This window comes from Antennarius striatus, chromosome 3, assembly GCF_040054535.1.
Source record: "Antennarius striatus isolate MH-2024 chromosome 3, ASM4005453v1, whole genome shotgun sequence".
NCBI classification, from domain to species: Eukaryota; Metazoa; Chordata; class Actinopteri; order Lophiiformes; family Antennariidae; genus Antennarius; species Antennarius striatus.
In genome coordinates, this window is record NC_090778.1 from 12,633,370 (window position 1) to 12,660,876 (window position 27,507).

Genomic DNA, 27,507 nt, shown 5'->3' on the forward strand with positions numbered 1-27,507 from the left:
ACATAGGTTTGTTTATTCTGATATTATTATTATTATTGAAGTATGTATTTATGAAAATTAAGAATTTGCTACATTCGCATAAAGCAGTAGAAACTATGTGGACACAATTCAAATTTCAGACTACAAACTGAATGGGACTGGAGAACGTTTCATTTCTAATTTCACAGGGGCCATGGGTTTGCATAATTCCATAGAATAGAACGATTGATGTTATATAACATAATAGTTTTTATAACTTCCCATTAATATTACAACCAAGGCTACAAACTAACATGGGTCCTATGATGTGACGAGGTCCCCAAACACGACACTAAAACAAAACAGAGAAGTGATTCACAAAAATAAAAACATTTTATCGACAGAAACCAAGACGAATCTGGTCAACCAAGTTGATTTTACTTCTATCGCAATGTCTGCAGGACAGGATGTACACGTTTACAAGCAGAACAAAACTTTCACGTTATTCTTATAAATGCTAATACATACACCATTACTTTCCAACCATGCAATGCTGGAATCCAAAATTAATGTGATTATATGGTGAAAACAAGGATTATCAACAATAAATGATGAAGTTGCATCGTACTACAATACACAAAGTGAACACTTCCAAACATTTGTTCAGGATAACAGTCCTGAATCAACAATAGAGTTCAGATCAAACATTGTCTTGAACAAAAACGAAAAAAACAAAACATTTTTCAACCAAGTGGTTTAATTAAAACATGAAAATACATAAAAACAGTAGTCAAAATTACATAATCTAAACTAGAAAAAAATGTATAGAAAAGCACACAAAACTTAAAATTCTTAACAAAATGTTTAAATAATTAAAAAAAGCAAGTGTAATAAAAATAGGCTGTTAAAAAAAGTACTAGTCGGCTTCCTGAGAAATATAGTAACACTGATTTATATCAAAATAAAGAAATGGTAGAAATTCATGACAAATTTTAAAAATGCAGAGAATGGGATTATAAATAAATAACCAGGTGAATATATACCAGTAGTTGCAGATACCACGATAAGAAAAAACAAAACAAATAAAACACATTAAAATTTACAGACCAATTAACCTGTAGCGCCCTACATCTAACATCACGTTTTCTTATTCTACTTATAATTAAAATGTGGCGTATTCTGAAGGTGTTCTGGGTATCATTTGTAGGAGTGATGGTAAGGTATCCATGCTTCTTTGAGCAGTTTCAAAAGAATTCTTCAATATTTATCTGATATGATTTAAATCTCATGGCCGAATGGCCGTCAGTGTTGTTTGCATTCACAGACAGTTTATTTAACTTTTGGAGAAGGTGTTGCAATGGAAGAAGACTTCTCCTGAAAAAACAAACAAACAAACAAAACTCACCTCTATATTGCTTGACTTGAACACTTTATTAAAATGAAAGTGACAAAAATAATGCCCATGCACTTTATGACATGACCAAACTTTACATAATTTAAACAATAATATTGCACAGTAGAATAGTTGAAAATGTTATCAAAATAAATGTAAATAGCTTAAAGTATTCCTGCATACAGCTTGTATACAGAATTTCTTTTGCAGTTAGGATCATATAAAAAGTGATTCCCACAAGAACCCCAACTATGTGCTGCTCTGTGTCAGAAATATGCATTGGTTTTTCTGCTTACTGATGCAAGAGATAAACAATCACTGAAACTAAATGTTCCCACATTTCACTACTAAAGAACACAAGACAATAAAAAATTTATTACCTAATGGGTTTGAGCTTAAAACCTTTATGTTGTAAGGTTTACCTCACTCTGATTCAATTGTAATGAAGTGGTAGTAAAACTACACTTTGTCAGTTTAATTTTGAGACTTAAAAAATTAAATTCTGACCTGTTGCCTTTTTTTTGCCACCTGGCAGGGCAGGATTTCCATGAAAAGTGTGATTATCTAGCAGAGGAAGTAACATACAAACAAAACAAAACTCCCAAAATATGCATATTTAACTGTAATTAACATTTAACTCACTTTTTTACCAATGCCAAAAAGTGATGCAGCAACATAAATTAATGTGTTTCAAATCCCATTTTAGATACTACAAGCATCATTATTTTCCCAAATGGGAAAATAGTAGAAGGAATGGCATTAAGATTGTGACAACTTAAAACAAGCAAACAAAAAAAAAATTCAGTTACTCCAATTAGCATGTGGAACAGGAAAGCCTACGGCATGAAACCAGTAAGGAACACAATGCCCCTAATAAACAACAAAAACTGTACATAACACTGATCAAGTGAATTCAAGTTAAGGCAGTTGGCCTGAATGCCATTGCTATTATTGAATGTCCTCAATCATTCTTGCCATTGTTATATGGATTAACTTGATTCTTCTATGAACTAGAATATTGCTTTTTTTAAAAGTGAAAGTTAATTTCAGATTTTATGACAAGTTTCAGAAATGGCTATTTAGAACCTCATTACAATTTTTAATATATTAAAAAGAAAAAAGCCCCATAAAATTTCCTCTCATAACGTAATGGATCAGAAACAAATGTTTCATCTGTGACTGATGTTGGCTGTAATGTCATTTACCATAAGGTAGAAACATAATATTCATTTATCATTAATAATGTTATTCGTTGTACACACAAGCCAAGGCGTTTAAACATATTTGTGATCAATAACACTGTTCAGAATTCTGAAGGGCTTACTTTATGGCCACCAGTGTTAGAAACAAAAATGACAACACTACTTTTTGTAATTCTTGAAATCTTTTAACACAGACTTGCTGCATTTTGCTATGGTTTTCGAAATTAATTCATGCAGTTCTTATTGATGTGGACTCAGCATGGCAACGAGGGGCATTTCATTTCCCATTGAGCAGTATACTGGCAATAAGGGTTGGGTATACACTCTAGTAAGAAGCTCCAGCCATGCAAATACAGGGGACCACTGTCTTGTAATACAAGTCCGCTGTGTAGCATTCAATAGAACAATTTTCTTCAAGCAAGAATAAGAACAAGAACAAAAACAAACAACACATTTTCCCAGGAAAGAGGACATCTACCACATCTCAAATCTGAGACATTTTTGTTTTATTTGTAAGCATTACAACTGAAGACAACTCCTCCACTTCTGAAGCACCTGCACTGAAAACAGTCCCCTCCTGTTTGATAATTCCTTTAATTTGTAATTTTATGAAAAGCTTTTCTATAAAAACAACCTCCAGAGTTAGCCAACATTAGGTCAAACACTGTAAACTAAAAAGTAGCAGAACAGCAACTATTTTCAGTCAAACTACATGCTAACATCACCATTTTCCCCATAAATTACTGGTAGTGTATCTGTAACTGTAGTTTATATTTTTAGAGCTGCACTGCCTAGAAAACAGGTGTTTTCATTACTTCAGCTTGACTCATGTGGATGGTTCACATGTATTTTAACAGCTGTCAAATTATAGCTGACAACCTTTTTCAGCATTTTTCTGTTGACAGATCGACACCATCTGCAATCGATTAACAAGCTGGCTATCTCTTCCCATCCCTCATGTGACCACTCACACTTAACAGAGATGTTCCCTGGTATTACAACTCTCCTGTACATGGTATTATTGTGTGTCAACCACTCTTCCTTCATGTATCCCTACTTGTGCCCATGTTTTAGCCCTTGGCTGGTGCAGACAGTACGACTTTGGTTTAGATTGTTTCATCTTTGACAGCTTTCCACCACAGGCAGCTCAGGTCTGCTGTGGAAATGTAGGTGAAAAAAAATCCAGGAACAGAGAAATGAAACAAGGAATTATGTAATTTAGGATTGCTATTGTTACAATTAATTTGTTGAAAAAAATTGCTGACATAAAATGAAGACAGTTCAAATACTGTGACACAATAGGCATAATTTTTCTTCAAATGTTTAGTCTCTTATCTGTAATGTTTTGTAAAAAAAATGAACTAAGTAGCTTGATATAATTTAAAATAAGGTGAAAAAAGTACTTGTAACCTTTGTAAAACACTTGAGTTGGCTGAACTTGATGAGGCAACACTGTGCACAACCATATTTAGATATAAGGTTTTGGAAATATGTCCAGTTGTATAGTGGCTGTGCTGACAAATTTGCATAGCATAGATCATACAATTGGATTTGGTGTCAGTCTATTCTCTATGAGTGCTCTTGTAGTTTTCTGTATCTTCATCAGACCTGATGTCCCATTAATTTTGATCAGGAGTTCTTTTTTTCAAGTTGGCCCACAACCATTTTTGCTAATGTTGCTATTATCAAGTCGCACAAAATCTAACACTTGCTATTAATCACAATGGCATTGCTAAAATCATCATTCTGAGCAATCATGGTAAAGCCTGAGAAGTTGTCTTGTAAAAATCCTCCGCACAGTTTCACATAACGTGATGCTGTCAGTATTTTGCACCTATCAAAGTGGCGCTGGTTCGAAATACCCAACCTTACTGGCAAAACACTTCAACAGAGTGACTGCCTGCGTCAAAAAGCCCACTGGGACACGATAGGTTTCCCCTCACATGTTGATCAATATCCATCTTCATTGACAACCAGACTTGTTCAGACTTGTTCTTTGTCAACTTTCCATAATTGTTCCTTGACTTCTGAGGGCAGGGTGTTGAAAAGGTCCTCTTCGACCACTAGACCTGCTCTCTTTAGTTGCCGGCACTCACCCAGCTCCACAGGCAGACACTCCAGACGGTTTCCTCTCAGCTCTAGCTGTGTAAGCCCAGTCAGCTCTCCAAACCGTGACGGCAAAGACTGTAGGCAATTGTTCCCCAAATTTAATGTGCGAAGCTTCTTGCACTGGAAGAGCTCATTAGGCAGACTTTCAATCTTCATTTCAAGTTGAGGGAGGGTATAACAGAGAAGAAATGGAAAAATGAGTATATGCAATTTAAAAGCATTTTCAATAATACAGTCCCGAATGAAAGTCTTGTCACTTATCCAGGTTGCAGGAACAACAAATAACAACTTGAATTGTTCTCGATCAATTCTAGATTATGCTTCTTATACCAAAATAACATCTTATATTATGCATTGAGATTTATTATTTAAATAGAAAAGAAAGGTCAGATTTTGCTTGAACTAAAGTCTTGACGTGTGTAATCTGTGATTCAACCAATCACAGATTAGAGTGTCACCCGAAAGGGGCGACAGTGGCTCAGTTGTAGAGCGGGCGGTAGAGCGGGTCGTCCAATGTTCCAAGATGGGCGGTTCGATTCCCGCTCCAACCCTGCCACCAGGAGTGTGAGCACTGCTGAGGTGCCTTTGAGCAAGGCGCCATCCCCCTCACAAGTTGCTCATTTGGGGCGCACCAAGGAGTTGCCGCTACCCTACCTCCCATTGCATGCTTACAGGCCCCCTTGTGTATGTTTGTGTGTATTAGAGGGACCTGTACACACACACTATAATATATATATATATATATATATTATTTTGTATATGTCAAGACCTTTGTTCAAGCAAATCTGATCTTTTTGTCTTATTTAAAAGATAAAACTCAATGAATTATACAAGACTTTTTTTTTGGTAAAAGAAGTAAAATCTAGAGGCCTTTCAAATGAGCCATTTATGATTGTAATTGATCAACTACATGTCAAGTTATTATTTGTTGTTCCTACAACTTGGATAAGCAAAATTGTTTTTGTTAGGGACTGTATGCATAAGACGGACAATTATATGGTATACTCAAAATTTAAAAAAATGGTTCAAGAAAGGGATTACTTCAGTACTCACCCTATTGGCTGTCACTGCCATGTATTGAAGATTCTGGAGGAAGCCAATGTCCGCAGGGATATATGTGAGGTTGTTATGGCTGAGGTCAAGGAAACGTAGCTTCCGGCAATAAAACAATTGGCTGGGGATCTTTTGAATCTTGTTTCTGTTCAGGTACAGTTTTTCAAGGTTGGTCAAAGTGCCAATCTGGATAGGAATATAGGCAATCTGGTTGTACCAGAGCTTAAGGCAGACCAGCCGGTGAAGGTGCTGGAAGCTTATGATCTCCTCAATCGTTTTCAGGTTATTGTCCTTCAGATCAATCTCTTGTAAGTTGTGCAAGCTAAAAATTGAGTGGGGTATGCGTTCTAGATCACAGCGAATGAGCTCCATTTCTGTCAGGTTGACCATCTTCTTCAGGCTATTGAGCACCATCAGCTTGGTGCCCTCATTATTTATGGAAAGCTTCTGGAGGTGCATGCCCACATCAGTCACCACCTGAGGTAGTTTAGTGAGATTACTTTTCAGACGAAGAACTTTGAGCCTTTTAAGTTCCCGAAGCCCATCAATAACAATGTAACGGTTGTTCTCTGCACTGAGATTCCCTGTCAGATGAAGTTCACCGAGATTCTTTAAACTGTAGATCCATAAGGGTATCTCTTTAATGTCAGTGAACTTGATGTGAAGAGACTTCAAGTTCTCACGCAAAAAAGCCAGTGCAGGAGCTTCAATTTTGGCTGGTGTGTGGTAAAGCCACATCTCACGCAAATTGACAAGCTGGGCGATGATTGGGGGTATGGTGACATCAGGGATTAGCTCCAGTTTTAGAACCTCAAGCTCCATCAAGTCAAAAACTGTATCTGGAATGCCACTCAACATGAAAAGGTGCAACTCCAATTTATCCTGAGAGTTCTTGGTGATCCTTTGCCTGAGCTTGTCAAGTGTCCACTCGTTGTTGAGATTGAGCTGCCTCAGCTTATTTTCACTGACTTCTGAGAGGAACACAGCAAAGCGTTTAGAGTACAGAGGGTCATATTGGTCAATCATATGCATCATAAATGCAAAATCATTCTTCACATCGGGTATGTCACTATAGCTGCTCTCTTCTCGTATTGATTCAAAAGAATACCTCTTCAGAGAGCGCCGAAGCATCCAGCAAAGTGTGTACATGCATATCAAACCATACACTACCACCAAGCTTATGTAGAAACAAGCTAAGATTTTAAAAAGTGTAGCCAGTGGGTGAGCACAACGATACATACTGTAACCTGTCAGACTCTCTATATTTACAGAACAGTCGACACTGAATTTAATATCATGCACATAATACCCTGTATAGCATATTATCAAAATGAATTTGATGACTTTGATGATAGTTTGACGGATGTACAGTCTGTACACAATATCTCCTTCTTCAACGTGTATACGGAACTTCTTCACTTTTTCAAACAAAGCTTTTGCCTGTTCACCTTCCTTTTTGTCCAAAACCCCTGTTTCTGTTCTATCTACGATACCCTGCTCAACGCGTGTCTTTGTCCTTTGGAGCATAGGTACGCTTGCTTCAACATCCTCACTGATAACAGATTCCTTGTGGTCCATGGAGCCATTCATTTTCATTGGTTTTGGGTCGCTTTCTTCAACCACTGTCTCTGACAGTGCGCGAGTAGTCCATGGGGAGTCAAAACATTTCAGCAAGATGGATACAAAGTGCTCAAGTTTGGAACTAGTCCTTGGGAACTTGAACCAAAAGTTGCTGCAAGCTAAGAAAATAAGTGTGTGCAATAAAACTAGGTAAGGAAAATACTTGGCAAACCAATGCAATCTATTCTCATAGCATACAGCATCCACATAGTTGTACTGGTGGCGGTCCAGATCATACTGGATTCCTTTGGGCTCCAAGAACAATGATGTGGAGAGGGTAGCATTGAAGTTCTTCTTGCAGGTCTGATTAACCACCCATTTGCAGGGAAGGCAGATCATTTTGTCCTGAGTAACCTGCAGTGTTCCGCCAAATACAGAAATCATAAGCATAACAATGGAGATGTAGTCCGTGAACACGTCCCACCATGGTTTCAAGATGCGGTATGCTGGCTGTGTGTCCACAAAGTAGCGCAGTTCGGTGATGGGGATCATTGTTTATCTGTTGAGAAAAAAAAAAAAGTAAAAAGGCATAATCATAAGGGCTGCAGAGACCAGAAAACCCTCAAAAATCAAAACGCTATAGATTGCTACAGATGACTTTGTAAAAACCCCACAAAATTCAGTAGCCTTAACTTACGTAACATATATATAATTAATTATGCACAATAAAAAGCAAACTTACTTATTTTACTTGACTTTATGAAGCTTTTGCTCCATATATTGTAATCCTTGAGGAGAAGAGAACTTCAAGGAACTCTTGACTAGATTTTAAGCACATCAAACAACAGCTGCCAGAGTCATATTGTTAATGTTGACAATCCATAGACATCCAAATCCGAGATGTAAACCACCAAATTGAATGCATGTTATGGTAAATTTCAAATAAATTAGTTTTCTTTAATAGTGGAAAATAATAATTCCTGTAACCTTAAAATACTTTTTATTTTGTCATTCATTCATAAAGAGTTCTGGATATATGGTAAACATTGCCAAATTGTATCATGAATTTAGATTTTTTTCCCCTGTACTATAGTAAAAAATAAAATCTGTGAGCTAAAATAGATTTTTATTAACCATATATTATTGAAAATGTATCCATCGATAATTTACAGTGGAGAACTGGGAATGATTATTTTTAGTTTAGCCTGGAGACAAGTTAATTCGACATACAGTACATTGTTTATCAAATTATGTCATGTCTCTTTGAAGGGAGAAATTTCCAGGAAGGTTAACAGTTAATTTGCTCAGTAGCATCATCAACTGCAGTTTGACACATACACAGTAAGTGGAAGCTTATCAATATATTCACACCAGAAGTAATTGAAGAGGAAGGCAGTGCAGAAATTGGCAGAACGTGCTGCCAAGATGAGGAAGCACCGACTGTGACTGAAAAAGGTGTAGATAAGAAGAAAACCTATAGCTAGAAAACAGTTCTTGAACTGATCTTAAACCAAAGAGAAATGTAGTCTTCTCAGAAGCCTTTTCATGAGAAGCTCTCCGCTGAACTGTTAATATTGAACCCTCCATCACTGGTTCAATATTTATAGTTCAACTGAAAAAAATATGATTGGTTAGGTGCCGTGATTGGTTGGGCCCTTGATTAGTAGTGGGTGGAGTTAAAAAGTGTGAAAGTGTGAGGGTTTTCAAGTGACCTTATTCAAATATATAGGTGGGGAGATAACAGTAAGACAAAAACAGTAGATCTTAGTCCTGACTGGTCAATAATCTGTGTCATGAATGATGTGCCAATACTGATCAAAGGTATTATATACATGTACTGGTCATGCAATTAGAATAATATCAAAAAGTTGATTTATTTCAGTAATTCCATTCAAAAAGTGAAACTTGTATAATGTATACATTGGGCGCTAGGTTTGTTACCAAAGTAACAGACTCTGAAGCTAGCATGGTCGGGAGAAGGTTAAGTTAACCCTGAAATCAGCGAAAATCAGGGTTTTCGGTTTCACAAAGAGAGGTAACTTATTTCAGGGTTAGGGTTGTAACCCTGGTCTGTTTCACGTAGCAAGGTAAACTGAACCTCTGGGTTTGTTACCGCAGTAACAGACTCTCTGAACATAACCTGGTCAGTAGCAGGTTTTATTCCACAAACCCAGAGTTTCTTCTGACTCCGCCCCCTTTCACCGCCGCTCACGCGGCTTCATTTCCTGGTTCTGTCGGACAGAAAGTAAGGTTTTATAAATTACTCGGTATTTTAGAGGCATTTTAGAGGCGAACATGCCATGTTCGTTTGACATGGAGCCCCCTCTTTATGATCGGTACCGATTCACGTCCCAATCCAACACACACACACACCTGATCCATCTTCACGTCTACAGCAGCGCTGTGTGTAACGCTCTGTTCAGTTTTTCATTTTTTATTTGCAAACGATAGTTTTTCTATACATTAGGAGATCCTCAGTGTGCCTCGCCTTCAAACTTTTACCCCAGTTTTTCTATTTCCCTGGATAGAAAACCGTCAGAATCATCAAGGAGGAGTTCAACAGGACTGCAGGTGAATGATGTAGAAATCTGATAAATTCATTTGAAAGTATGTTCTCTTAATGATATTGTGCTGCAATGTCAGACTTGGGTTAGTAACATTAATTTCTTTGCGGATGTCCCAATGTAATTTGCTGCCATAGACGGTACCCATATTCCCATCAAGGCTCCCTCACATGATGAAGGTGATGATGTGAAGAGGATGACAATTCACAGCAAATTCACAGCAGCTAGAAGTAGATTGAGTACTGTTTCAACATGTTAAAGACTGCATCATAGATAAATTAACATCTGTCCAGATCACACGTGATGCTGCCAACTACATTTTCCGCCTTTATTTGTATAGCGCCTAATCACATCAGCAGACATTTCAAAGAGTTTTAACAGACACCCAACAGAACCCTCCAGAGCAAGCATAAGCGGCAGCAGCGGGGAGGAACTCCCCTCACTACTGATGTGGAGACGGAGTAGTCCTGATCGCTTCCTGACTCACGGGTGTATGATGAGTCTCACCTGAGCAACAGACTAATGCAGTAACTAAAGATTAGCACAATAATTCACTTGTTTCCATCTTTTAATCCACTCTAATGAATCTACTTTCCATCACAGGAGAGTCTGATGGTTGTTTTCTGTGAGACAGGGGTTACCCATGCCAACCGAGGCTGCTGACCCCTTACTAACCCAGGCCTTCAACAGAACCTCAAATGAGTTCACTGCAGGACGACAGCCCGGGTGGAGCTGACCATAGGCCTGCTGAAAGGCCGTTTCCTAACCCTAACCCTAACCCTAACAACACCCCACCCCACAAACTGAACACCCCGATAATTACCCCGTCCACCTGCCAGCTATCCAGGGTGGCAGAGCAGTGACTCCATCTGCCAGAATCATTTCAGAGTCTGTCTAAGTCACCATCACCATAGCGGGCAATAAAAACATACAATATACATTTCATTTGGTAATCTTTATTACTTACAAATACAAACATTCTAATATTCAATATGAGTCACTTGTGAACAACACCCACCTCTAACTTGTGCTCCACTATTTGTATGTTCAAATCTGCCCTCCTAATCTGGAGGTCAAAAGATGTCTGTATTTCACTGAAAGTGAATTTGATAAACTTCTTTAACAAATAGCTGGTATCCCTGTTCTTAATTGGCCAGCAAACTCGCCTGACCTCAACCCCATAGAAAATCTATGGGGTATTGTGAAAAGGAAGATGCGACATGCCAGACCCAACAATGCAGAAGAGCTGAAGGCCACTATCAGAGCGATCTGGGCTCTCATACCACCTGAGCAGTGCCACAGACTGATCGACTCCATGCCACGCTGCATTTCTGCAGTAATTCAGGCAAAAGGAGCCCCGACCAAGTATTGAGTGCTGTATATGCTCATACTTTTCATGTTCATACTTTTCAGTTGGACAACATTTCTAGGAATCCTTTTTTTGTATTGGTCTTGAGTAATATTCTAATTTTCTGAGATACTGAATTTGGGGTTTTCATTACTTGTCAGTTATAATCATCAAAATTAAAAGAAATAAACACTTGAAATAATCAGTCTGTGTGGAATGAATGTATACATTATGCAATTTTTACTTTTTGAATGGAATTACTGTAATAAATCAACTTTTTGTTGATATTCTTATTATATGACCGGCACCTGTATATGCATCAAAACTATTGAGACAAGACATATGTGTGTGTGTGTGTGTTTCCCCATACCATGATTTTAAGGGTGCCAGATTACAACAGAAGTCATCTAGCTTTGCCTTTCCAGTAGAACATGTCTACACCTTGTCATAAGTCTTATCTTTACACAACTGCATATTGTTTCCGTATCTACTTGGTCACGGTTTTAGAATAGTCTTCTTCTTACTTTTCCACTCTAGAATACACGCTGTCATATGGGTACAGAGACAGGTCAGCACATTTACAATTGTGAAACAATTTATAATGTGGCATTAACTTTGGATGATCTTAGCTGAAGTGTGAACAAATCAATGAGCAGGAGTAATTCATGGTAAAAGTAGATATTGAAAATATTTATGCATGCATACATTGACCTGTAGTGTTACACTTTCTGCTTAAGTCCACTAATACCATGCACTCTTATGGTGAAATGTATGTCAATTTTTAATGAGTTCAGGAGGATATTTTATGCATGGTTGAAGACACCCAAACATAATACAGATCTGCGCTATCCCACACCTACACACAAAGCGCAGGCAGCAAGATCCACTTAAGTAATTCTTCAATGTAGCTGGCATGAATCACTAACCTACTACAAAAAACACATGTGCACAGTGCAATCTGTGTTTAAACAAAGATGGAAAATGCTCATCATGCATTAAAAAATCTACTTACAAATCTGAACTACAATGAACAGTATCTCCATTCGTGAACAGTCAAAGGCAATCCAAAAGTATTCCTTTGCTGATGCTGTGTATGAACCAATAAAGCCATCCAAATCAACCTCTAGCCTTGCCTCAGTGTGACACTCCCAGCCTGTAAGCTTGAGAAGTCACTCTTTCAAGATGATGTTCCGTTTTGGCCAGTTCAACCCAAACAACACAACAACCAGAGGAGCCACCTTTCTCTGCTGTTCTCTATTCTTAGCTATTTCCGTTTATAATACCCAGAGTATTGTCTGTGGGGGCCTTGAAAAGCACCTCCCTTGACCTTCAGGAAGAGATCCTGTTTACCTTATAAATGCTGCTGTCTCCAGCCAGTGTCTCTGGAATATTCACCTTTTTTTCACCCCTTCCAACTCGAACACACATACAACTACAAGCAAAACATGTCATTAATCAGCGCTTGTTCTTTGTTAGGAAACTGTAAAAGGAGAGGAGTCCAGATTCCTAGCCTGATCTTTGGCAAACAAGCAGATTTATATTGGCCCTATTTCAAAGAAAGGTTTGCACACACTTCATGTACTGTTGTTTTATGGATTTGATTCTGCAGCATCAAGTACACTTAGTAAATCAAACACTCACCAGTTTTATCTGCGTTATCTGCGCTTCATTCCCTGATGATCCCCCTGATGGACAAGCCACGTTCTACGTATCCAAAGGTGTTCATGGGCCATTGCCTCTCTCATAACCATCGGGCTGAAATGAAAGCCTGACAATGTTATTTACAGATTTAATCGCGGTTTCAGCTTCTTACCAATGGTGATATCAAGAAAATAACAAGTATTCGTTGATTCTGATTCAAGCTATATTTAACGATAGTTTGCTGTAAATAAGCGTGACATACTTTTAAGAGCTCTAAGCACAAGGAGGGTAGTATAACGTGAGACACACGATACTGATTAGTTTAGATGATGTGTCATTTGTTATTCATCGTAACATTAGCAGGGGATATTTGTCGTAAAGACAGATTGCAATTCAGAAAGTATAAGATATATGTTGTGTACCATTTTAAATTGGACACACAACATCCGAAGTTACGTGACGTTGATATCTGACCACAATACATTTCAACACGGACCACAAAAAGACTCAGCTTTGGTGTTAAAAACACGATAGCAAACTAAGCTAGGATGCTGTTAGCTCCTGAAATACCGCGGCTAACCACGGAGATCACCAGCTCTGCCTGTACTTTCAAAATGATAAGACAACAAACGCAGACACTTATATCAAGTCGATGCCTCACTAATACGTATTAATAGTGTCACTATGTTAAACTTACTAAGGTTTGTGTGTTACGATCAAATCCAAACTCTAACCATTGTGTCTCACAGCTAAACTTGCTAGCTGTTATTTTTCCCAGCACCCTTGACACAGTTCCACCTTTTCACCACCAGTAGAATAGCGGCAGTAGAGTGCTCCTCTTGGTATCGTAGAAGAAGAACGACAACCTGTACATCCCGGAAGAGAGAACTTCATGTCAGGGCAGTGGCACGGTACGGTATAATTTTTTGATTGAGTTAACAGCTCCATCAATTTCCTTCTAAATTCCGGAAATGTTATCAGTAAACTTACTGCGGACGGTCTGCTCCTCTCGGACTTTACTGCACAGCTTCACTGTGAACCTTACATTGTCAGCACGTTGCATTTCTACCACCCTCACCAAGAAGGAAACATTGCACAGCAACATGAACTTCAAGCTACCGGGAAACGAAGAATACTTCATTTGTTCATTTCATCCCGTTGATTTGGCCAGACGTTACTCTACAGCTCAAGTCAAACTGAGCTGCTGGAATTGCAAAAAGCCTCTTGTCAAAACACCTTCGTTTTTTTGCAAGTCATGCCAAGTAGTCCAGCCCCCTGAAGAAGGGATATCCTTCTTTGAAATCATGGATTGGTAAGTCGTCTGATGTTTAGTACTAGCTATGAACTAACTCATCATTCTTTTAATCCGTTTGTGAGAAAATATTACATGCTATCACGTCTCTTTTCAGTGAGCAAACATTCACACTGGATACACACAAACTACAGACAAAATATGTGCAGCTTCAGCGGTTTCTCCATCCAGACAACTTCGTCCAAAAATCCTTGGTAAGGAAGCAGATTTCATGAAGCATCTTACCAGACACCAGATGGATAACATGGTTTATGAGTCAACTTAGTCTTATCAATTGTGACACAGAAAATTGTGTTTGACCTTATGTCCCTATTATGCCATTCGATTGGCCATTTTTGTTTTGTTGGTATGATTAATAGAATTTGAGTGAATAACTGAGCAAAGTTGAAAACTGGGCTTACTAAAAGACACAAATTTGCAAGGTCACTTTGCATATACAGTGGTACCTCTACTTACGAACGTCTCTTCATACGAAATTTTCAAGTTACGAAACGTCTCAACAGGAAAATATTGCCTCTTGTTACAAAAGAAATTTCAGGATACGATAGGTAAAAGTACAGTATTGGCTGCTACTAGCAGCTCTCAAAGGTTCCTGAACGCAACATTCTTATAGCTGCTCTGCCGTTGGCTATTACCTAGCATCTTCCTGGCATCCCATTGGCTCAGACTGACCTCCTATGTGTAGCTAGATAGGTGTCTATGCAGCGTCCTCGTCATTCGGCCCTAGACCCATGCGGTGTTCTGATAGTTTTACATAAATAATTTGGCAAAAGGCTAAGACCATTTTTAATGACCTTGTGAAGGAGGATTCAGGTGAGGGAAAATCGGCGAAAGAACACCCGGAGTTCAAGGCATTGCGTGGGTTGTTAAAGAAGTTCAAAAGGAGAACTGGAATTCACTATGTTGTTCGGCATCGTTAGGCAAGAGCGCATGAACCAAAGAGGGCAAAAAAAAAACCGAGGACAGCAGTTAAAAGGTAAATGACCATCATATTTATTCTTTATTCTTTGTTTTTTACATTATGCACAAGTCTCATTGTGTAATAATCTAATCGTAACATGTATTTGTTACATGTTTTTGATGCATTTCTATGCTTTATAAAACATTTAGGTTTGCATTTTTTGGGGCTTGGAACTGATTAGGGCATTTGCAAAGAAAACACGTCTCTACTTACGTAATTTTCTACTTACGTAATTTCTTCCGGAACTAATTCATTTTGTAAGTAGAGGTACCACTGTATGGAGTTTTTTTGAGTTGGATTGCGTGGTAAAGAAATACAAAACATAACCTCACAAAATATCTGATCAATGATATTTTGACTTGTATCCAGAGATGCACATTTGTATTTATTGAGAATTATGATGGCTTGCTTCTAAGTATCTCAAATACAAATTCCTTTATGACAGTTTGCGCAACAAAAAAAGAATAGGCTATTTAAATGAATGGATAATGAAATCTAAAATTCTAAAACAAGGAAACAGAATACAGTGCGTCCGCGTTACTCGCGGTTAATGCATTCCAGGAACCACATGCGACTAACAAATTCTGCGATATAGACACAAACTATCTTATTATTCACGTTTATGAAATCTCCCCATACTGATATTAAACCACCTTCTATCTGTATTACCTTTTCCCACACTTATATCGACTGTTTAAACCACTTGTGTCTCATGGAAATGCGTTGCGTTCCGAGACTCACAGAACGTAGCGCAGTTCCGGATGCTGTTAGCCAAAAGAATGTGCTTACGGTATCACCTGACTACCAAAAATCCAAGATGAGGTGAAGTCGCGAGTCTTGACTCGCGAATATGTGGGAGCGTACTGTACTCAAGTATGATTACTGCACTTAGTGCATTCTCAGGGTCCACTTCTTCGCTTTTATGGGTCGTGCTGTTGCTGGAGCCTATCCCAGCGACTAGGGATGTGAGGCAGGGTATGCTCCGGTGCCACGCCAGGGCACCTTGGTGCATCACATAATATATTATGCAATTTTGGAGACTGATATCTTTTATATTGTATGTAAAAGTTTTTGTATCTCAAGTCTACCAAAGCAAAAGTGAAATCAATATATAAGCACAAATGGATGTCATGTGCTATTGTAAATGCCACATTCAAGAATGAAGGGAGAGTTAATGGCTTTTATGCTGTCAAATAGGCCTTAAGGGCATATTTTCACAAGGGACAAGATGTGAGTGACACAAATTGTTTGACTGCCTAAACATAGCACAGAAGTATTGGTTATTTTCTTGATTGATTCAATCCCATAATTTTCGGCTTAAGCTTTAAGATGAACTGTTATGGCAGAAAGTATGTTACTAAAATATAGGTTTATCATTGTTATTGCATTTTTAAGCGACAAGACTGCAAACCTAGATAGAAAACCTATGCTACAAACTGCAGATTTCAATCTGAAGACATTGTGTACTTTGCACAGAGTTTGAACACTGCTATCAAGTTACATATTGTAAGAGTCAGTGTTTTGGGGGTTGGATGCATACTAGGAATTCAAGTATGTCTCAGACAGCTTTTTTCGTTTTTTTTTAATAGAAGTTTGAGAAAGTATCATCAATGAAATGCACACAACAATTACATGTTGCTGATATGGCAAGATACTGTAGAAACTGTAAAGCAGATCTAGAGTTTCTCGTTACATCCCGCTTCAAAGCGGTGATGTTTAGAAATTGTCAGTGTGTGTTTGTCCGTCTGTTTGTTCATTCGCATGTCAACCAAATATCTTCGCAGCCGTTGCAAATAGAAAGATCAAACAAAATGCAGATTACTCGGGCAGCAAAGGGGATGGAAATGAGATGATGGCCTTGACCTTGAGGCTTTGATCAATGGTCTTACTCATATTGGCAATGGTCTTACTCATATTGGCATTCTCCCTCGTCTTTCTTTCATATCCGGTTCCTGAGTGTACAAAAGCCCTTGACCTAGTTTTCTCAAGGTCATCCTCTCAATTTTATCCCGTTTGCCACCCGAGTAATCGGCTTTTTGTTTAATCTTTCTACCTGTAACAGTTGTGAAGATATTTGGTGGACTAACGAACGAACAAATGGACGAACACATGAACACTGACAATTACAATACATCGCCGCTTTGAAGCGGGATGTAATTATGCTTGCTGCAATGCATTGTAACACTTTTTAATTTGAACTTGTATTTTATAATGTTGAAATTGTTAACAAAAATTTCACCTTTTCTGTCCTTCAGCAAACCTATAGGATCATTAGACAAAGGGCATGACAGTTTAAATGAGTAAGCATTACAAGCACAAGGAGGAGCAGAGGTGTGATGCTTTGCTCTTATTTTGTATGCTCATCGTGCAGGAGGTTGTCATGATGTGATATGAAAGCTAAGCTCCTTTTCAGCTGACTGGGAGAGCTGGAGAAGCCTAAATGATTTCCTCACACACAATCTGTCTAATATTGTACTGATGTTGTTTTATTTATCAGTACCTCTGGCAGTTTTTTTTAATTACACATCTTTTAGCCTCAGAGGTCTCTTGTCATTTATAGAAAACTCATTACTTATACAAGACTACAAGGCAGCCACCTATAGAACTGGTTATTACTGAGGCAGCTCAACGTGATGGACCCATGGGCCAGAGCTCAAGACTATTGATTTTCACGAGAGCTGACAGACCTGATAGATGTAAAATGTACTTGGATCTGTCGACCATTTCCAAGATATTTTCCTTACGGCTTGTTTCCAGACATCTATCATGTCAAATTTACACCTGAACTCATTGAAGGGTCCCAAACAGCTGGACAACAAAAGAACAGCTATATATCATACTTTTAATTGTCAGCATCACAGAGTATTCAATGCTTAAGAAAGGGATCATGGTACAGACTCAAAGGCAGGATGTAAACTAGCTCACATGTTCTTCCTTTTTGAAACAGGTTAGAATAACGTGAATACGCTCCCCCCAATACATAGTATGTTTTTTAAAAATCACAATAATCCACATTTCCTTTCATTTTTTTTGTGAATGCTTATAGACTCAGCTTTCAAACAGAACCCTCTTTTACAGAAAGAACAGGAGTATTCAGAAATCCATTCGGCTCTTGTGAACAAAGCATACAAGACTCTGCTTAAGCCTTTGAGTCGTGGTCTTTATATGGTGAGTTTGAAGTCCCTTACTAAACTTTCAATTAATAGTTTTTCATGATTGAAAGCTATCTTTGTCTGCCTGCTTGCTTTAGACAAATACACTATATTGCCAAAAGTATATGCTCACGCATCCAAACAATCAGAATCAAGTCTTCCAATAACTTCCATGGCCACAGGTGCCTAAAATCAAGCACCTAGTCATGCAGACTGCTTTAACTAACATATGTGAAAAAATTGTTCGCTCTTAGGATCTCGGTGAATTCAGCAAGGAACTGTGATACGATGCCACTTGTGTAACAAATCCAATCATGACATTTCCTTGCTCCTAAATATTACACAGTCAATTTTCAGCTGCATTATAAGAAAGTGGAAGTATGTGGGAACGACAGCAACTCAGCCATGAAGTGGTAGGACATGTAAAGTAAAATGACTAGAGCGGTGTCAACGGATGCTGAGGCAGTAATCATACAGTAATTCCTGGTTACTCACGGTTAATGCGTTCCAGGACCACCCATGAGTCTTGGAACGCAGCGTACTTCCACATGCTGTCAGCCAATAGCATGCGCGTACGGTATCACGTGACTACCCACTAAAATTCCGCGATGTAGTGAAGCCGTGCATCTTGAAGCGCAAACAAGCGAGGGATTACTGTATTGCAAAGAGCTTGCCAACTTCGTGCAGAGTCAATTGCCACGGACCTCTAAATTTTATGTGGCATTCAGATTAGCTCAAAAACAGGGTGCAGATAGCTTCACGGAATGGGTATCTATGGTCAAGTATCTGCATCCAAGCCATACATCACACCAAATGCAATGCAAAGAATCGGATGCAGTGGTGTAAAGAACGCAGCCACAGGACTGAAGGGCAGTCGAGATGCATTCTCTAGAGTGATGGATTGTGCTCCTCCATCTGGCAAACTGATGGACGAGTCAGGGTACTGAGAACAGTACTTGTCGGACTGCAATGTGCCAAGTGTAAGGTGTGTTGGAGGACAGATAATAGTGTGGGGTTGCTTTTTAGGAGCTGGGCTTGGCCACTTTTAGTTCCATACCAAGACATTTTGGACGGTTTGGAACTGGCCCCTTTTCCAACATGACTGCAGCAGTGCACAAAGCAAGGTCAAGAAAGACATAGATGACAGAGTCTAGTGTGGGGGAACTTGACTGGCCTCAACACGATAGAACACCTTTAAGATAAATTAGAGCAGAGACTGAGAGCAAGGCCTTCTTGTCCAACATCAATATATGACCTCACAAATGAACTCTTGGAAGAATGGTAAAAATTTCCCATAAACACACGACTAAATCTTGTGGACAGGCTTCCCAGAAGAGTTAAAACTGTTATAGCTGCACAAGATGGACCAACGTCATATTGAAGCCTATGGATTAGAAACAAGATGTCACTTTCATAGGCGAGTCAAGGAAGGTGAGCGAATACTCTGGCAATATAGTGTCTGACAGTCAAGACTAGTGGTAAGAAAATTGAGTTTGATGAATTCCCACCATGTATTTTAGCTGGAGCTCAAGGGGATGACTATTGAAGAGGGCACCGACTATGGGGCTGATTCAGAGTTTCTGATGGAGCTGATGGAGATCAATGAATCCCTTGATGAAGCAAAGACCCCAGAAGAGGCCGATAAGATCGGCCGAGACACAAAACGTAAACCAATATGCCAATTTAAATTGTTGTGTGAAAGTCTGGTTAAGTGAGGTGAGTGGGCTGTTGATCATGAATGCAGTAAGGAGTAGTGCATGTTGTTTTGGAGGATTCTCATTCAAGTACATTGAAAAAAAAAGTGAATTAAGACACTGATAACGTTAAAGTGAATACAGTGTGCCCTTGTTACTCGGGTTAATGCGTTCCAGGAACCACGTGCGAATAACGAATTCCGCGATATTGCGAAGAACTATTTATCTTATTATTTACGGTAATTTAAAACATTTATGAACCCCCCCATACTGATATTAAATCATTTTCTATCTGTTTTACCTTTTCCCACCCTCTTATTGACTGTTTAAAGCACTTCTGTGTCTCGCGGAAGTCCGAGACCCACGGAATGTAGCGGACGTCTGGATGCCATCAGCCAATATAATGCGTGTACGTGACTGCCTACTGAAAATCCGCGATGACCTGAAGTCACAAGTATTAATGCGCGAATGCTCGGGGGCGAACTGTATTTGAATTACAATATAGGAGACAAAAAAAACATAACCGTTGGTCATTTATGCACTGCTTAGAAGTTTTTGAGTCAATTGACACATGCATCCAGAATATTCCGCAGGTGTAACTATCAGTAACTATTCTCCAACATTCCTTTTGGAGAAGAACCAGAATGGTGTAGAGCTCCCACTGTTCAAGTGATTCTGTTGTACAGATCTTTGGTGTAGTAACACCTCTTGTCCATCTTTATTGCTCGTATTTCACCAACTCCTCTGCACTCTTGATCACCATTGTTTTATTCTTCTCCAAAAGCCCTTTTGTTTTGATGAAGATCCTGCAGTTTTTTGTCCAGGTGTTGTTGATAAACCCATTCTTCTTCAGTTGTAGAGCTTTTTTAGTGTTATCAGCATTCTTTTTAGTGAGATTTTCATGAATGTAGACATTTTTTCCTTTCAGTTTGAAGCCTTGTTTCAGAAGACCAATTTTGAATTTACGATTCTGGAGTTTTATCAGCACTGCAAGTGGTCTCCTACCTCAATATGGTAGTGGATAACATTTCTTAATCTGGTCCAGATCTATAGTTATCTCCAGATCCCTCAGTTGAGAATTCACTTGTTGATCCACAGTCTCGATGCCAGCGCTGTACCCAGTTCCTTAACTCATCAAAGCCACTCCTTAACTTATCAAAGTCGCTCTTTAACTCGCTCTTTAACTTTTTCATAGAAGAGACCATCTGGTCTAGAGTATCCTCCAACTTTCCTCTTCCACTTGCCAATTTTGCAGAGAATCAGTAAGTCAGTAAGGGTATGAGTTAGTGAGATAGCGACAACAGGAGACAGAAGAAAGGTGTCCGCTCCTGTTGAGAGCTGGAAGTGAACTTCCGGCTGTCAATAACATCCTGACTCTTTAATGACAACATGTTTAAGTAAAAAGAAGAAAAACAGTAAAATTATATATTTTATCAAATATGTAAAACCTGGTTTGTCATTAAAAAAGCTTTAGAAATAAAGATGTAACAGTTTTGTTTTTTTTCACTTTTGCTTTTCACTCAATAGTTTTCTTTGCCTTTGATTCATATACTGTATTCTCCTGTGGACACTGCACCGAGCTGACAGAGCCTTTTCCACACAAATTTCAGTAATATCTGTCAGTAATATCTGTCTCTTTTTCTTCATGAAGTTTCTTATGTAAGAAAGCACTCCTTGTCGCTTGCTTTTTTCCCCCCAGCTTTTGCATCGTTTTTCGGAGGCATGGTGATAATCAATTAATCAGTAAATCAACTTTTACACTATTTGTAAAACACTTAAATCACATCAGCAGTCATTTCAAAGCACTTTAACAGACAGAAACCCAGCATGACGCTTATATCTCTAGAGAGGATCTAACTAAATCCTCGCTCTCACTGCAGCGTGTAAAACGAGCAGACGTACTGTTGCTTTTTGGATGATTTTAAAAAGGCAGAATCACGCAGGCGAGTCCTGTGACAAGAAACAATATAAACATAATTGCGAATTCAAACTTTAAGCGGAGAAATGGAAAAAGCGTGTTGAATGGAAGTGCATTTAAAGCTTGCGTCCCAGTGACTCACGCTGTCTGACGGTCGTGTGTCCCTGCCAAAAAATGTGCGTCAAAAAAAAGGACACTGATTACACTTAAGAACGTCATTTAAAATTGTCTTTTAGTCTTTATCATTTTAAAAATTATAATGGAGTGAAGATAAAAATATTTCGCCTTCTATTATCTACAAAATCAAAAAAAAAAAGTGTAAAAAGCTCGAATAGCAACATTAACATAAAAATTGGAAAAGTGAGAGGTCATTTCCAAAAGATCTTCAATGTCATGGTGATGAAAATATGCGTAGAACTGTTCATGGTGAGAGGCGTGTTCTACAGCTTTTTGAGGCTGTAAGAATGATGCTGAGACTATTCTACACACACAGTGTTCACTTTGTGTCAGAGTAGAACTGGGTCATGTCTTGTGTTAGTAAACCTCAGAAAGTAATGTTTTGTCCTGTGGGTCTTTTTCTAGTTTCCTTTAGTTATTTGACCACCAAGTCCAGAACACCATAGTTATTTGTCAGAATCATCTTTAATACATGCTCTCTGATTGGGCATGGCCAGTCAATACAGATCCACCTGTAAAGGTATGAACAAATTCCAGATGCTTTGTCTTTATGTCTGGATTGGTTTACATTTATTAAACTGACACCGGCTTCATGTCTTGTTTCTTTGAAGCATGCTGTGGGTTGTGGTTCTTGTACTCTGAGTTCCTCATCTTTAGCTCACATAAAGAAGTATCAGCACAATAAATACACTTTCCTTCTATACTGGCGGGACATTTTCCATTTTAAAAGTGTTTTTGTTGTGTCAGATCTTCCTGGTAGCAGGTTAAAGCAAAGTTATGCAGAGATTGCAAGTTCTGGATCTGGATCTGGTGGTACATTTACATATGTTGGAGCTAGCATATCTCAGATGTGGTATGACCTACATATTTTTAGAGGCTTTGTGGAAGATGTTTGCTTTTGGTTGTTGTTTCCCATTTTCTTGATTTGTGTAGAATCATGCCACATCACTGTTTTGCTGTGGAGCTCCAGAATAATTTGTTAATAAGGCCACTGCCTGCATTTCATATGGCATGGGGGGTGTCAGTAGTTTATCTTTGAATTGTCATTCAGTTCTTTTACACAAAGGTTTATAAGTATATTCATAAGTATTCATATATTCAAATATTATCTATGGCAAACACAGGGCAAAATTTACACCTATATAGTATCTGAAACAGAATTTGATTCCATGGCATTACAGCTGATTTATATGGCACAAACGGAAGTTTGATAACTTCAGACCAATGGATAGTGCTCAGATAGTGCTCTTCTGTGTTGCATTTTGTATGTTAAAATGTATCACTGTATCCATGTGTTAGATGGCACACACATAAAACTGCTTGATTTATCTATTATGGGTTCTTTAACTGAGACATATCTCATGCTCATTTCTAGGGAAACTGGCAGACTTGACAAAGGAGATAGACACCGTCCTGCTTCGAGGTATTCTGTTCTGACTTTGCATTGAAACAGCTTTTGTTCTCCCCCCTCATTCTTTTGTTCTATGACCTATGTTGAACCATTTCTTTTAAGTCTATGTGTGAGTCATTTGTTTAATTTTGAACTCTGTTTTTACAGGAGATCTTCAGGCTGCCAAAGCACTGCTTGCCAAAATGAAATACTATGCAAACATTGAGGAAAAGGTGAAGGAAAAACTTTCGGAATTCCTGTGATTCCTTCCATTCACTGTCACTTTTAAAAGGTTTTGTACTGAAACGCATAATTAATAGTATTCCTTTGCCTTGAATTTATGTAAATGTATTTAATAATAAACTTCTTGAGACACAATTGAGTTATTGGTGTGTTTTTACTTTTTTTTTTTAATTAAATGTTGCATACGTACTGTAGAAGCTGTAATTGCGTACATAGAATCCCCCTTGAATTACACTAAATTCTCAAGTCTACTCATATCCACTTGTACCCGATGTATCATTAAATATGAAAGACACTTATAACAGACTGATTAAAATGGTGCTTCCTATGTTTACATAATTATCAGCTCAGCATATGTCACATGTGACACATGCAGATGCAAATCCCTCTTTCACTTCCTCGGGTTACCTTTAGGTGGAGACATAACACCTTGACAATCACTGTGAAGGATCACAGTACATGTTGTACATGCTGGATATGAGACAAGATTTCCTCTATTGAGGTAGACATCTTGACGACTCCAGCTGGTGGTCTTGTGGCACTGTTCTGGGCAGTGCCAGCAGAGTGGTTCAGTGTGTCCTGGTGACTCCTGGGCGCGGGGTTCACCAGCAAATAAATGAAGGCCTGCTAATCACTCACTCTCCCCTTCCCTGCAGGCACTGTGAGTTATGTGACAGCTTCAGTTTCTTTTATTAAGGTTTTGAGCTGTTTGTACACTCTAAAACACTCACACACACACACACACACACACACACAGCACTTGTTCACACAAAACATGTACTTTTTGCTTATTTTACTGATTCTCAAATCTCATGATTTGTGATCTTTGGTTAACATATTATTTGAGCAAATTTCTGTTAAATATTTTGTTATTCTTTTAAAACACGGTATGTTTTCATCTGGCTGTGAGAGCCAGACTGTGACACATCCTATTGAATAGGTATGGTGGTTTTGTATGTGGCATTAATGCTATAATGATAAGAACAGCCCTAGTGAATAGTGATCACCATATAAACCTAAGCTCTCTGATGTGTGTAATTTTTAGCTCATAAATTGGTGTTCTGCTATTCCTGCAGCACTCTGAAAGGTGCACTAGAATGTAAATGCAGCCATTTTCCTCATTTAATTTTGCATTATAAAAGTAAATTCCATAATCTATGATGAGAACTTTGAGCTGCAGCCATTGCTTTTAAACAGAAACAGATATACAGTACGTATGATAGCACTAAAATACATGCAGTGCTACTGTATTTAGTGGTGAACAGTCAACATCAGATGACATGTTACATGACAGAAATGTTACGTGTAAACACAACACCTAAAATATTGTGTGTTTGTTAGTGGGCTTTACAATGACGGTTTTTTACACCACAAACCCCACTAGAACATCCCCTTATAACATGTTCTGACTGCTTGTTTATTAGGTCTGAAGCTGTAGTGTCTTTTTTACTTTGGACAAGCAGTTTTAATACACATGGATGGATCCTGAATTAAGCAGTGCATCTCACACAACAAGGAGACACAGGTTTATTTATTATTCATGTCTTAATCGGAAGGCATCTACGGCACCTTTAAATTAATGAGAAAATGTGATCGACCAGTGCTGAGTCTGCCGCTGTCTCCCAGTAATCTTTGAAATTGAGTTTGAAAGAGTCGAAAGGGAAAAAACTCACTGCTGCTGGGCTGTGAAATTGACTTGGATGGGAAAGCTTGGCAAAATGAACTAGCTACATGAAATCACCATACAACGTCTTGAACAGGGTTGCCAACTTTGGGTACTTGGCTGGAGTGAGATTTTGATGCTAAGGGATTAATTTCACATGCATGTGCACTTAATCATGGCAAGGGAGCAAGAAAACGTACAGTATTTGGGATTTTCTAATGACTAGGGATATAAAAGAATATGAAAAGCTCATTTTTATATTAGACATACACAGACTAATTAAGGGTGCTCTGGTTCATTCACAAATTTGTTTTCTGAGAACTTCAACATCACCTGCTCATTGGAAGCAATGTTTTATTACAACCTGTGTATCTATCAACCCATGACTTTTAAGTATCATTAGCATTTGTGTTCTACCAAGTCAGATGGAGTGGGACTTGTGCACCTTGGTGATGTGGTCAAGGTTTTTTAACATCAACGATCACCTTGCAGACCTCCAACTTTAAACATTATATCAGTACAATGTAACTACTAAGTGCTGCCTATTTATTATTTAGAGGAACCTGCTGATAACGCTGTACCGGAACCATGGTCAGCATCATAAATTTGACCAATAATTTGCACAAACTTCAGTCAGATGAAGGCTAAAACATAAAGCAGTCTGAACTGGTGGGTGAGACAACCAAGGATGAAAGTTAAATAAATCCAGAGCCCTGCATACACTTGTCAATCCAACCACATAGCAATACAGTGTATTGTTACACAATCAAACCATTTACTCAACCCACACGCAGCAATAATTACATGTGTGCAAGCAATGTGTGGCCAGATGTTACTACAACAATGAAATACATGGAGCTGATGAGAGTGAGATGTTCATGATCAGAAAAGATGGGACCAGTACATAGTGAACTTAATTGTTCAGTATTTGTTTTCTTTCTTATATCAGATTTGTTTATCTTGACAATTCATAATCCTACGTGACTTCTTTCCAGTTCTAATGCATTCACATTTGACCCATGAAACAGTAAGCACTGATGTGTTTCTGTTTTTGAGTCATCCAGGTCACCAACCACAAAAACAATGTCACATTTGTGAGGCAACACTGCAATATATGCCCAGCAATCTGGATTCTTCTAATTTCTACTCTCTGCATCTTATGTTTACCCTGTGTACATATATAAAAAAAACACCCCATTGAATCAAATATGACCTTTCTGTCATTATTGATGGCCACAAATATATATATTTGATATATGATGCCATTAGATAGACGTAATTTAGATTTTTAAAAGATCAACTTTTGTGTTCACAGCACTGAATTGGTTTCCATCCATCCTCCATACCTCCATCCATCCATCCATCCACCCATCCATCCATCCATCCCTCCCTCCGTTGCAGTGCAGCAGGGCTAAGCTGAGTGTACCAGATGTCCCTTCACCCAGTCACCCCTTCCAGTTCAGTTATTCCCATGCTGTGGAAAATTTGTTGAATTTTGGGTTTATAAGCTACACCAGAAAAATGATACTGCTCTTGTATATGTCTTCCATATACAAGAGCAATATCAGAGATAATTATCATTTATTATTTTTATTCATTCATTTTCTTCCGCTGTATCCGCCACAGCGGATCAGGGGGAGCTGGAGCCTATCCGAGCTGGCATTGGACGTGAGGTGGGGGAAATTCCGGACACGATGCCAGTGCGCCGCGGAGCCACACACAAAGACAGACAACCGCACGCACACACACTCACTCCCATGGGCAATTTGGAATGGCCAATTAACCCGAAGCCCATGGTGTTGGAGGTGGGAGGAAGCTGGAGAACCCAGAGAGAACCCACGCAGACACGGGGAGAACATGCAAACTCCGCACAGAACGAAACTTATTATTTGTCATCAAACTAATAGATGAAGGGCAGTGGTTAGTGCTGTCGCCTCACAACACGGCGGACGCGAGTTTGAGTCCCGCTCTGTGCGGAGTTCGCATGCACTCCCCGTGTCTGCGTGGGTTCTCTCCGGACTCTCCGGCTTCCTCCCACCTCCAAAAGCATGCGCTTCAGGTTGATTGGCCGTTCCAAATTGCCCGTAGGAATGAGTGTCTGTGTGCATGGTTGCGTGTCTATGTGTGTGGCTCCGTGGTGCACTGGCGTCGTGCCTGGAGTGTCCCCCG

The 27,507-nt window shown here is 38.8% G+C and overlaps 2 protein-coding genes across 2 annotated transcripts; one reads left to right on the forward strand and one right to left on the reverse strand.

Moving 5' to 3' along the window:
- Positions 1-386: 386 nt before the first annotated feature.
- lrrc8ab (leucine rich repeat containing 8 VRAC subunit Ab) lies at positions 387-13,622 on the reverse strand. The gene is made up of 4 exons (XM_068311328.1): positions 13,526-13,622; positions 12,829-12,942; positions 5,716-7,834; positions 387-4,812 (listed from the first exon to the last, which is right to left on the reverse strand). Exons 3-4 carry the CDS (start codon positions 7,825-7,827, stop codon positions 4,537-4,539), a joined length of 2,388 nt encoding a protein of 795 aa, XP_068167429.1. The 5' UTR covers positions 7,828-7,834; positions 12,829-12,942; positions 13,526-13,622; the 3' UTR covers positions 387-4,536.
- Positions 13,623-13,687: 65 nt separating this feature from the next.
- Positions 13,688-23,802, forward strand: hscb (HscB mitochondrial iron-sulfur cluster cochaperone). The gene is made up of 6 exons (XM_068311329.1): positions 13,688-14,140; positions 14,238-14,334; positions 18,180-18,269; positions 19,774-19,918; positions 23,418-23,465; positions 23,601-23,802. Exons 1-6 carry the CDS (start codon positions 13,800-13,802, stop codon positions 23,693-23,695), a joined length of 816 nt encoding a protein of 271 aa, XP_068167430.1. The 5' UTR covers positions 13,688-13,799; the 3' UTR covers positions 23,696-23,802.
- The last annotated feature ends 3,705 nt before the right edge of the window (positions 23,803-27,507 follow it).

Excerpts from the sequence above, each read along its gene's own strand:
- lrrc8ab (XM_068311328.1), bottom strand. The coding sequence starts at position 7,827 with ATGATCCCCATCACCGAACTGCGCTACTTTGTGGACACACAGCCAGCA. Across the intron at positions 4,813-5,715 it reads TGGCAGTGACAGCCAATAGG|ATTGAAAGTCTGCCTAATGA; the intron begins GTGAGTACTGAA and ends CTTGAAATGAAG.
- hscb (XM_068311329.1), top strand. The coding sequence starts at position 13,800 with ATGTTATCAGTAAACTTACTGCGGACGGTCTGCTCCTCTCGGACTTTA. Across the intron at positions 14,141-14,237 it reads TTCTTTGAAATCATGGATTG|TGAGCAAACATTCACACTGG; the intron begins GTAAGTCGTCTG and ends GTCTCTTTTCAG. Across the intron at positions 18,270-19,773 it reads TGAGTCGTGGTCTTTATATG|CTGGAGCTCAAGGGGATGAC; the intron begins GTGAGTTTGAAG and ends CATGTATTTTAG.